Below are 11927 nucleotides of genomic sequence, written 5' to 3' on the forward strand. Positions count from 1 at the left end.
TAGAGAGTCAGCCTCCTACAAGTGCCCCTCCCTGATCATCCTTTTCTTCAAAGATAACAAGTCACACTCCCCGATCTTTCTTTTCTTCCAGGATCACAACTCACTTTCCCCCTCCCTGGTCTTCCTTTTCTTCCAGTATCCCAAGTCACACACCCCACTCTGGTCTTCCTTTACTTCCCTGTATCACAAGTCACATTTCCTCTCTGGTCTTCAACAAGTCACAAGTTATAACAAGTCACTCTCTACTCGTGTCTTCCTTTTCTCCCAGTATAAGAATCCATGCTGTCTCCCTGGTCTTCCTTTTCTTCCAGTAAAACAAGTCATCACCCTCCCTTGTTTTCATTTTCTTCTAGTATCACAAGTCACCCTCCCTGGATTTCCTTTTCTTCCAGTATCACAAGTCACCCTCCCTGGTCTTCATGTTATTCCAGTATCACAAGTCACATTCCCTCACTGGTCTTCCTTTTCTTCCAGTATCACAAGTCACTCCCCCTCCCTGTCTTCCTTTTCTTCCAGTATCACTGTTGACCCTCCCTGGTCTTCCTTTTCTTCCAGTATCACAAGTCACACCCTCTCTCTGGTCTTCCTTTTCTTCCAGTATCACAAGTCACACTTCCTTCCTGGTCTTCATCTTCTTCCCAGTTTCAAAAGTCACTCTTCTTCAAGTTTTGCAAGTCACATTCCCTCTCCCTGGTTTTCCTTTCCTTTGAGTGTCACAAATTACTCTCCCTCTCTGGTCTTCCTTTTCTTTCAGTATTCCAAGTCACACTCCTTCCCTGGTCTTCCCTTTCTTCCATTGTAACAAGTCATACTCCTCCCAAGGTCTTCCTTTTGTTTCAGTATCACAAGTAACACTCCCTCCTGGGTCTTCCTTTTCTTCCAGTATCACAAATCACTCTCAATCCCTGGTCTACCTTTTCTTGCAGTATCACAAGTCACACTCCTTCCCTGGTCTTCCTTTTCTTCCACCATAACAAGTCATACTCCTTCCAAGATCTCCCTTTTCTTTCAGTATCACAAGTTGTGCTCCCTCCCCATTCTTTCTTTTTTTCCAGTATCATCAGCCACTTCCTCCCACTAGTTCTGCTACTCTTCAAGTATCACTAGTCATACTCCATGGTCTTCCTTTTCTTCCAGCATCACAAGTCACTCCCCCTCCCTGGTCTTTCTCTTCTTCCAGTATCACAAGTTGCACCCTCTCCCTGGTCTTGCTTTTCTTCAATATCAAAAGTCACTTCTTTTTTTCCAGTATCACAGTTCACTCCTTCTCCCTGGTCTTCGTTTTCTTCCAGTTTCACAAGTCACACCTCCTCCCTGGTCTTTGAATTCTTCCAGTATCACAAGTAGCACTCCCCACCATCTTCCTTTTCTTCCAGTATCACAAGTCACACTCCCGCTCCCTGGTCTTCCTTTTCTTTCAGTATACCAAGTCATACTCCCTTGCTGTTTTGCCTTTACTTCCATTTTCTCAAGTCACCCTCCCGGTCTTCCTTTTCTTCCAGTACCACAAGCCACATTCCCTCCCTGATCTTCCTTTCCTTCCAGTATCACTCACGCTCCCTCTCTTGTCTTACTTTCCTTCCAGTATCACAAGTCACGCTCCCTCCCTGGTCTTACTTTCCTTCCAGTCTCACAAGTCACGCTCCCTCCCTTGTCTTCCTTTCCTTCCAGTATCACTCACGCTCCCTCCCTTGTCTTCCTTTCCTTCCAGTATCACAAGTCACGCTCCCTCCCTGTTCTTCCTTTTGTTCATGGATGACACTCCCCATTTGTCAGATTCCTCACTGATCAGACTCCACATTGGTCAGACTCCTTATTGTCAGGCTCCTTATTGGTGTTCAGATTTTTCTTAGTATCAAAGATTACACCCCTCACTTCTATTCCTTTCCTTTTCAGTATCAGGTTTCTCATTGGTCAGACTCCTGATTGGTCAGACACACCATTGGTCAAACTACTCATTAGTCAGGCACCGCATTGATCAAACTTCTCCCTGGTGCTCAATTGTCTCCTGGTATACAGGCTACTCACTGGTCTTCTTTTCTTCCAGTATCACAGGTCGTACCCAGTCGTGAACCATGAACCCTTGTGTGGCTGTCACTGCTTTGCTGCTCCTTGGATTCTGCACTGGTAACTACAGCTTTATCAAAGATTCTCCCGCAAAGTTTATAAAAGATTCTCCCGCAAAGCTGCTTCCATATAACACACATCTATGCATCAGTGTTTCTTGTCCCCCATCCGACAGACAGCCATGTCTCACATTGTTTTCCCCGCTCTCTCCCTCTCGCTCTCTTTCCCTGCTGTTACACCTGGCCCTCTCTGCAAGGTCACCCCATCACCTTTGACCTCCACTTTTTGCTGATTCTGTTTTTGTTGGCTTTAGGACTCTGGGCACTTCACCACTGCTAACCAGTGGTAAAGTGTTTGTGTTCTCTGCTCTAAACACGGTAGGATTGGCTTATACCCAATTTGCATATTTAATTTAAATATAATTCCCTAGTAAAGTGCAGTAGAGGTGCCCAGGGCCTTTAAGTCTAAAGATACTAGTGGGTCTGCAGGACTGATTGTGTCACCCTCATGAGTAGCCCTGTAAACATGTTTCAGACCTGTCACTGCAGGGCCTGCGTGTGCAGTTTTAAACTGTCATTTCCACCTGAAAAAAATAAACCTTTTGCTTGGCCCACATTATTTTTTAATACATATGTCACCTCTATGGTAGGCCCTGGACAGCTCAAGGCTGGGTGCCATGTATTTAAAACGTAGGGTATGTACTTTAAGATTTCCATGTCTAGAAGTGTAAAACTCTTACATTTGTTTTTCACTTCTGTGAGGCCTATCTCTCCCACAGGCTAACACTGGAGTTTCCTTATTATATTTTATAAGTATAATTTCCAAATGGGAAAAGATAACTGGTTCATGTTTGGTGTCTCTAGAAACCTAATTTAAAATACTAACTTATGATTAAGTTGGATTTTAAATTAAAATTCTGAAACTGCCACTTTTAGAAAGTTGGCATTTTCTTGCCTTAGCCACTTGGTATCTGGAGCCTGTCTCTGTTTACATGACTGTGAATTGTGAACAGTGGGGCTTTGTGTATTCCTCCTAGACAGCCACACACAATGGGAGCTTAGGTGTGACTGAATAGGTCATCCCTGGCAGGATGGGAGGGAGGAGCTGGCCCCAGCTTCAATTACACCTGAATAGGCTGTGTCCTGTCACCACACAAAGGGTTTAATGACCCTGCATTGTCACTTCAGACAGCTTGGAGCCAGGGAAGGCAGGGAATTCCATGCACTTCAAATACAGTGCCCAAAAGGTTTTCCTTTCCAGGACCAGGCCACCAGGGTATAAAAGAAGGACCTCAGGCACCGTCATTTCAGCACACTCCTGGACCTGTGGACTCTCTGGCAGAAAGAAGGGCTGCGGTGCTGCTACAAGTACTGCCACTCTGCTGCACCGAAGGAACTGCTGGCCTGCTGCGCTGACCCGCTGCCTCCTGCCCTATTGCCTGGCGAAGAAGCACTGGACCTGCAACTCCCTCTTGAGCCCACAACCCCAGGGCTAGTTGCTGGACTCCTGGTCTGACTTTCAATGACATAAAAGGCTCCTCAAACAGCTCCCAACTGCAATGATTTCCTGAGCCTCGAGAGCTACCCCTCAGGTCCTGGACCCTTGGTGTGGCTCTTGAGCTCTTGCAAGCTTTGTGGTCTTTGCGACTGTGAAAGAGTCCAGTTCCCACCGGAGCTGCACCATTTAACCCAAAAACCAGCGTGAGTCACGCAAGCCGGTCACTTCACACAGCAGCAGTGTCAGCACACGGGGATCTCCAGCTTGAAGCTCCAGCCTGTCCGCGACGCCCGTCCTGTCTGCGACGCCCGGCTTGTCCGCGACGCTTGGCCTGTCCGCGACGCCCGGCCTGCCCTTTGCGTCTTGCTTCTCAGGACTCTCACCAACACAAACGGGTCTCTTGACTCAAACCTTGAGAAGGTAAAACTTCAGTGGCACTAATCTCCACTCCATCTCAGTCGCCTGAACTTTGGACTTTTACCGGCCAACATGACCAGATTGCCATGGTTGGCGTTTTATACTTTTAGGCACTATATTACAGTTCATTCTTAAAAAATTCATAACTCCTCTTCTACTTATTGGATTTTTGCCATTTTGGTCTTAAGTTATTTACTAAATGTTGCCCTACTATTCTAACCTGGTGTGGGATACTTTTGTGTGGTGTATTCACTGCTTTATTGTATGAAGTGTTGCACAAAAACTTTACACATTCCTTTAAATTAAGCCTGTGCGCTCTGTGTCAAGCTACCAGGGGGTGAGCACAGGTTAATTTGGGGTTCACTTGTGCCTCACCCTGGCAAGGATTGTGGTTGCTGCCTGTCCAGGGCTCATAGCCCAGCAAACCAGGAGCCCAGTTTCTAACAGCTCAAAACAGTGCACATCACTCCCGGTTTCTCACACTCTCTCCCTCCCCTGTCTCCCATGAGATCCTCCTGAATGAGGGTAGTCCCTAGGCAGGTTTGGCCTTCTCTACCCTCTCCTCTTTCCTCTCTCCCCAGCGCCTTCCTCTTGTGTATATTACTCACTCCCCCATTTCCTCCTCTCTCTTTCCAGGGACAGAGAGTTACCGCATCCAGAAGAGGGAGGAGCCGGTGGGGTACCTGGAGCAGGTGCAGGGCCTGCTGGCCTCCTCTTGGGAAACCATCAGCTCCGGGGCCCAGGGTCTGCTGGACAAGGTCAAAGAGGCCAGCGTGGAGCAACAACTGATGTGAGTACAAACCCTGGCTCTGTCCCTCATCCTGACCCACTGCTGTCCTGGCTCTCCACTGCCCTGCCCACTGATGTCCTGGCTCTCCACTGCCCTGACCCACTGCTGTCCTGCCTCTACCCCTCTCCTGACCCACTGCTGTCCTGGCTCTCCACTAACCTGACCCACTGCTGTCCTGGCTCAATCCCTCTCCTCACCCACTGCTGTCCTGGCTCTCCACTGTCCTGCTTCTACCTCTCACATGACCCACTGCTGACCTGGCTCTCCACTGCCCTGACCCACTGCTGTCCTGGCTCTCCACTGCCCTGACCCACTGCTGTACTGGCTCAACCCCTCTCCTGACCCACTGCTGTCCTGGCTCAACCCCTCTCCTGACCCACTGCTGTCCTGGCTCTCCACTGCCCTGGTTCTACCCCTCACATGACCCACTGCTGACCTGGCTCTCCACTGCCCTGACCCACTGCTGTCCTGGCTCTGTCCCTCACCTGACCCACTGCTGTCCTGGCTCTCCACTGCCCTGACCCACTGCTGTCCTGGCTCTCCACTGCCCTGACCCACTGCTTTCCTGGCTCTACACCTCTCCCGACCCACCGCTGTCCTGGCTCTCCACTGCCCTGACCCACTGCTGTCCTGGCTTTCCACTGCCCTGACCCACTGCTGTCCTGGCTCTCCACTGCCCTGGCCCACTGCTGTCCTAGCTCTTCACTCCCTGGCTCTATCCCTCACCTGACCCACTGCTGTCCTGGCTCAACCCCTCTCCTGACCCACTGCTGTCCTGACTCTACCCCTCTACTATCCCACTGCTGTCCTGGCTCTCCACTGCCCTGACCCACTGTTGTCCTGGCTCAACCCCTCTACTATCCTACTGCTGTCCTGGCTCTCCACTGCCCTGAACCACTGCTGTCCTGGCTCTCCACTGCCCTGACCCACTGTTGTCCTGGCTCACCCCTCTCCTGACCCACTGCTGTCCTGGCTCTTCACTGCCCTGACCCACTGCTGTCCTGGCTCTCCACTGCCCTGACCCACTGCTGTCCTGGCTCTACCCCTCTTCTGACCCTCTGCTGTCCTAGCTCTTCACTGTCCTGGCTCTACCTCTCAAATGACCCACTGCTGTCCTAGCTCTTCACTGCCCTGGCTCTACCCCTCACATGATCCTGCTGCTGTGACTCTACACCTCTACTGTCCTACTGGTGTCCTGGCTCTGTCCATCAACCTGACCCACTGCTGTCCTGGCTCGACCCCTCTCCCGAACCACTGCTGTCCTGGCTCTCCACTGCCCTGACCCACTGCTGTCCTGGCTCTCCACTGCCCTGACCCACTGCTGTCCTGGCTCTCCACTGCCCTGACCCACTGCTGTCCTAGCTCTCCACTGCCCTGACCCACTGCTGTCCTGGCTCTACACCTCTCCCGACCCACCGCTGTCCTGGCTCTCCACTGCCCTGACCCACTGCTGTCCTGCCTCTACACCTCTCCCGACCCACCGCTGTCCTGGCTCTCCACTGCCCTGACCCACTGCTGTCCTGGCTCTACACCTCTCCTTACCCACTGCTGTCCTGGCTCTTCACTGTCCTGACCCACTGCTGTCCTGGCTCTCCACTGCCCTGACCCACTGCTGTCCTGCCTCTAGCCCTCTCCTTACCCACTGCTGTCCTGGCTCTCCACTGCCCTGACCCACTGCTGTCCAGACTCTACACCTCTACTATCCCACTGCTGTCCTGGCTCTTCACTGCCCTGACCCACTGTGGCCTGACTCTCCACTGCCCTGACCCACTGCTGTCCTAGCTCTTCACTGTCCTGACCCACTGCTGTCCTGGCTCTCCACTGCCCTGACCCACTGCTGTCCTAGCTCTTCACTGTCCTGACCCACTGCTGTCCTGGCTCTCCACTGCCCTGACCCACTGCTGTCCTGGCTCTCCGCTGCCCTGACCCACTGCTGTCTTGGCTCTACCCCTCTCCTGGCCACTGCTGTCCTGGCTCTTCACTGCCCTGGCTCTACCCCTCACATGACCCTCTGCTGTCCTGACTCTACCCCTCTGCTGTCCTACTGCTGTCCTGGCTCTCCACTATCCTGTCTCCTTCAGACTTGCCAATCTCCATTGTCCTCTCTCATTCAGACCGCTCACTGTCCTGGCTCTTCCAGACCTCACACTCTCCACTGTCCTGGCTCTTCCAGACCTCTCACTCTCCACTGTCCAGGCTCTTCCTATCATCTCACTCTCCACTGTCCTGGCTCTTCCAGACCTCTCACTCTCCACTGTCCTGGCTCTCCTAAACATCTCACTCTCCACCGTCCTGGCTCTTCTAGACTTCTCACTCTCCACTGTCCTGGCACTTCCTGGCCTCGCACTTTCCACTGTCCTCGATCTTTCTGGCCTCTCACTCTCCACTGTCCTGGCTCTTCCAGACATCTCACTCTCCACCGTCCTGGCACTTCCTGGCCTCGCACTTTCCTCTGTCCTGGATCTTCCTGGCCTCTCACTCTCCACTGTCCTGGCTCTTCCAGACCTCTCACTCTTCACTGTCATGACAGTTTCAAACCCCTCTCTCTCTCTCCAATGTCCCGGCTCTTTCAGACCTCTCACTCTCCACTGTATTGGCTCTTCCAGTCCTCTCACTCTCCACTGTCCCAGCTCTTCCAAACCTTTCACTCTCCACTGTCCTGGCTCTTTCAGACCTCTCAGTCTCTCCACTGTCCGGTCTTTTCCAGATCTCTCACTCTCCACTGTCCTTTCTCTTTCAAACCTCTCACTTTCCACTGTCCTAGCTCTTCCAGACCTCTCACCCTCCACTGTCCTGTTTCTTCAGACCTCTCCCTCTCCACTGTCCTGTCTCTTCCAGACCCCTGACTCTCCACTGTCCCGTCTCCATTAGACCTCTCACTCTCCACTGTCCTATCTTTTTCAGACAGCGCACTCTCCACTGTCTTATCTTCTTCAGACCTCTCAGTCTCCACTGTCCCAGCTCTTCCAGCCCCCCAACCTCTGCCCCCATCTCACAGTTTACCCAACTTACACAATAACAAACTATTTCACCTTCTCATTTCCCGAGTTATACAATAAAGCACCCTCGGGTTTCCATTACAAAGCTGCTCTGTGATCTGTTATGTGGCTGTAAGAAAGTTAGGGTCGGATTTAAGAGGCCCTGACGCCACCTTACTCTGAGGCGGCGCTAAAGTGGCTTTTTAGACGCGCTATATTTACAAAGTGGCACAATCCCTGCATTGCCCCACCTTGTAAACCCTTGTACCACCTTATGCCTGCGCCGGACATCATGTATGCAAGGGGGGCGTTCCCCCATTAGGGGGGCTGAAAAAATGGCGCAAGGAAATCTAGGGGATTTTCATGCACCATTTTCTTCATCACTTTTAATGCCTGCTCTGAGAAGACGTTAAAATGGGTCACACAATTGAACACATTGGGCCCCTACGTACTCGGCAGGAGTAGCGCCAACATTTTGGCGCTACCCTTGCAGAGTACATCAGTGGCATCAGGAATTCTGATGCTCTTGCCTCCTATCCTGCGCCATGGTGCGGCATGTCTTAGATGCGCGCACACATGGGGGCGTTAGGGGGTGCTAAGGGGTGCAGGGACTGGGTGAAGTGCCCCTTTTCTTCAATCAGCCCCATAGTGTCAAACAACCAAAATAGAAATCCAAGGTTTGAGTGGTGCAAGGTATGTTTAGCTGAAATATTAAAGGGTTTTAGTGAGAACTATTCCTGGCTGAGGGGCAGCATGCCTTTTGGCTTTGTCAATGCTTGTTTTGATTTCTCATGGTTTTTTAAACATTATTGTTGGGGGAGCTGGTGAAACCCCACCAATGTGAAGAAACATTGGTTAAATGTGAAAATATTTTTGGTGTGAAAAAGCACTCTATACTGGGAGCACCTGGTACTCGAGCGAACTACTTCGTGTGCGTATGTTTCCATGTGATAGGGAAGAATGCGGCACTCGCAGTGAAGGCAGCCAATGGCTGAAGTGGGCTGACCCATGCTGTAGTGGGAGGGAAAAAGCGTGAATGACACCACAACAGTCCAATGGGTGAAGAAGGCTGGTTTCTCTTCATTATATGTAATTCCAGTAGAAAGAAGCGGTCTTGGCTCGGGAGACGCCCTGGCTGCCCATGTCCTCGCGGTCGCGCCTCGCATTATTCCAGATTCTGGTTACCTTGGCGAGGGGAAAACTTTTTAAAACATTGTGTTGTAGGAAAGGAGTTCAGTCTCCTCAAAAAAGGCTTCCAAGTCGAAGGTCAGTCTGACCTTCACACATTGTATTCTCTGCCCCCGCTAAATGGAATAAGGATGCAGGGGATACCTGGGGAGACACTCACTCTCACGGGTCTGCCGAAGATCACAGGTGGTGAGCCTCACAACCCTCAGGCTCAGTCTTCACGTTGTAAAGACCCATGACCCATGACCCATGACCTATGACCGAACCCAGAAGGCAACACTGGGTATTTCTAGAGAGGTCTCAACCTCTGAAAGATAGTTTTTTGAACAGCAGGTGCAGTGGCACCGAGGCCCTAGGGTGTGAAGGCTCCAGTGCACCCAACCAGTGTCTGTCTTTGACTGGTAAGGAGCACATGTGTCAAGCTACCTTAGCAAGGCCACTGGAGGAAACAAGCATTTACAATGCAATTGGTCTCACACTTGCTTGAGTCAGAGCTATCGGCCTTACCTTACTGATAACATTAATGGCATATTAACAACAAAATTCAAGTGAAATTTCACAAAGGTACATAAATGACCATGAGGTTCAAAATGGAGAAGGTTAGTTTAAGCTGTCACAATACAACATCTGGCACGTACATGGGCCACCCACTTGCCTCAGCCTGGCCGGAAGCCAGAGCCCTGCGGCTTAGCTCTCCCACAATGATATTCGAACAAATGATTGAGGGCGAACCCACTTTTCTTTCTGCGTAACCCGGCCATGACTGGGAGATGGGGACACTTTGTTCCTATTGGCTGTTGTTTTTAATTAAAACACACAAAATGGGGGGCTTCTCTCACGCTAGAGAGTTACGTACGTTTTCGTCAAGGTTGCTAACTGGACGAGATGCTGCAGGCAGGAGCACATTTTTTTAGGGATGGATCTATTAGCTTGAACTTGTGCTTGGCTTAAAAGGAAAGCAGCGTAAAATTCCTGGGATGAGGGGCCCGAATGTAGGAATTGTCCAAGTAAGTGTGGATGGGAATATTCTCTAAGTCACCTCTGCAGCCTCAAACTTGCAGGAGAAACCTGTAGTGGAGTGGTGCAGAGAGGAGTGGCACAGAGTAGAGTGGCATAGGATGCAGTGCCCTAGAGTACAGTGGTGTACAGTGGAGTGGTGCAGAGTGAGTGGCACAGAGTCGAGTGGCATAGGATAGCAGTGTTGCGGAGTGTAGTGGTGTACAGTGGAGTGGTGCAGAGAGGAGTGGCATAGGATACAGTGCTGTAGAGTGCAGTGGTGTACAGTGGAGTGGTGTACAGTAGAGTGGCATAGAGTAGCGGGGCATAGGATGCAGTGGTGTAGAGTGCAGGGGTGTAGAGTGCAGGGGTGTGGAGTGATGTAAAGAGGAGTGTTGCAGAGTACAGTGGTGTAGAGTGTGCACAGTAGAGTGCAGTGGTGTAGAGCAGTGCAGAGTAGAGTGCAGTGGGGTACAGTGAAGTATGCATGGTGTTGTAGTGCACCGCTATTACAGACAACACATTTTCAATTGAAATTGCACAGACAAACAGTTTTACTAATAAAACTGTACAGTGCACAGAAGAAAACGTGTGGAAATCTTTGTTCATATTAAAATACTTGTTTCCAACACACTTCAGAAACAAAAAATGTGCTACTTTTGTTTTACTAATTCTGATATATTCTAAGATACTTACACAGTTCACTTAAGTGCTGTTATGAACTAGAACAGATCTCCTTCCTACCCTAATATCCAGCATGATTGTCACATAAATCCTCTCATTTTGAAGTTAGAGAAAGAAAAGTAAACAAGCGCCCTTGGAAGACCGCGCCTGGTGTGTGACCTCAGTCTTTGAATGCACAGCAATTGTGATGCGATAAGAACAAGATTTACAGGCCTGTTTACAGAGAGGGGCGCTCCGAAGGATAATGTAGATAAGGTTTGGGCAAGAAAGGTACAAACTCAAGCTGGACTATCTAAAAGAAATAAAGGGCCTCATTTAGAGTTTGGTGGAGTGGGGTACACAAATGTGATGGATATCCTGTCTGCCATATTACGATTCCATTCTATCCTATGGAACTGGTAATGCGTCGGACGGGATATCCGTTATGTTTGTGATGGAGTAACCCATCCGCCAAACTCTAAATTAGGCACCTAGCCAGCAAATGAAAAGCAAGAAAATGTGTGTTACAAACCACAAAGCTAATTGTAATCAACGAGCGGAAAGCATTCCTAGGTCAGCTTCATGGATGTGCCCGGGATTAACTCTGCAAACCTGACAGCTGCACTGTGTGGCAGGCCGCAACCTAAAAATGGCTGAACCTATTGATTGTCCTTGGGTCATGATTTACAGGGAGAAGAGAGGCAGAGCAGCATTTGAGCATGGCAGGTGCATGGAGCAGGTCGTGTACCCAAGGTCCGCACTGCTCCGCACACCACAACACCTCCTCTTAAGCTGTGTTTGTGTTGGTGAATTTCAAGGTGTCACAAACGGGCAATGCTTGCCTTTTGGGGGGCTGTGTTCTTGTTGAGCGGTGCATCTACATAACATCCCCCCTTTTTTCCACACAGGGAGCTTTACAATAAAGGAAGCAGTGCTGTGGGGACCTACACCAACATCCTGTCCGACCAGATTTACCACATGTGGCAGGGGTAGTGGGTCGGCAGCTGCCAGCCGGGGCGCCACCCAGCACCGCCCCATTCACCTGCTTTAGAGATGTCCACAAGTTACTCAGCCCTCTGACCTTCGAACAAATAAAGAGCCTTCTTTCATCAAATGTGCCTGTGTGTGTGTGTTAATGGAGGTTCACGGGCAGTTGGGGGGCTGCACTGGAGTATCACTGGCGAGAGAGGCCTCGCTGACACTCACTGTAGTATTGAGAGCGTTCGCTGACACTTTATGTAAAGCATCACTGGCGAGAGAGGTCTCGCTGACAGTCACTGTAGTATTGAGAGCGTTCGCTGACACTTTATGTAAAGCATCACTGGCGAGAG

The 11927-nt window shown here is 50.4% G+C and overlaps 1 protein-coding gene across 1 annotated transcript in view; it reads left to right on the top strand.

Annotated features, from left to right (window-relative positions):
- APOC2 (apolipoprotein C2) overlaps positions 1 to 11710 on the top strand; it is an 80139-nt gene extending 68429 nt beyond the window's left edge. Inside the window, exons 2-4 of the mRNA XM_069201466.1 lie at positions 2048 to 2127; positions 4618 to 4771; positions 11505 to 11710. Of these exons, the coding sequence (XP_069057567.1) occupies positions 2076 to 2127; positions 4618 to 4771; positions 11505 to 11589 (291 nt within the window). The 5' untranslated portion in view covers positions 2048 to 2075 and the 3' untranslated portion in view covers positions 11590 to 11710. The remainder of the gene's footprint in view (positions 1 to 2047; positions 2128 to 4617; positions 4772 to 11504) is intronic.
- Positions 11711 to 11927: the final 217 nt, after the last annotated feature.

This window comes from Pleurodeles waltl, chromosome 7, assembly GCF_031143425.1.
Source record: "Pleurodeles waltl isolate 20211129_DDA chromosome 7, aPleWal1.hap1.20221129, whole genome shotgun sequence".
Lineage (NCBI taxonomy): Eukaryota > Metazoa > Chordata > Amphibia > Caudata > Salamandridae > Pleurodeles > Pleurodeles waltl.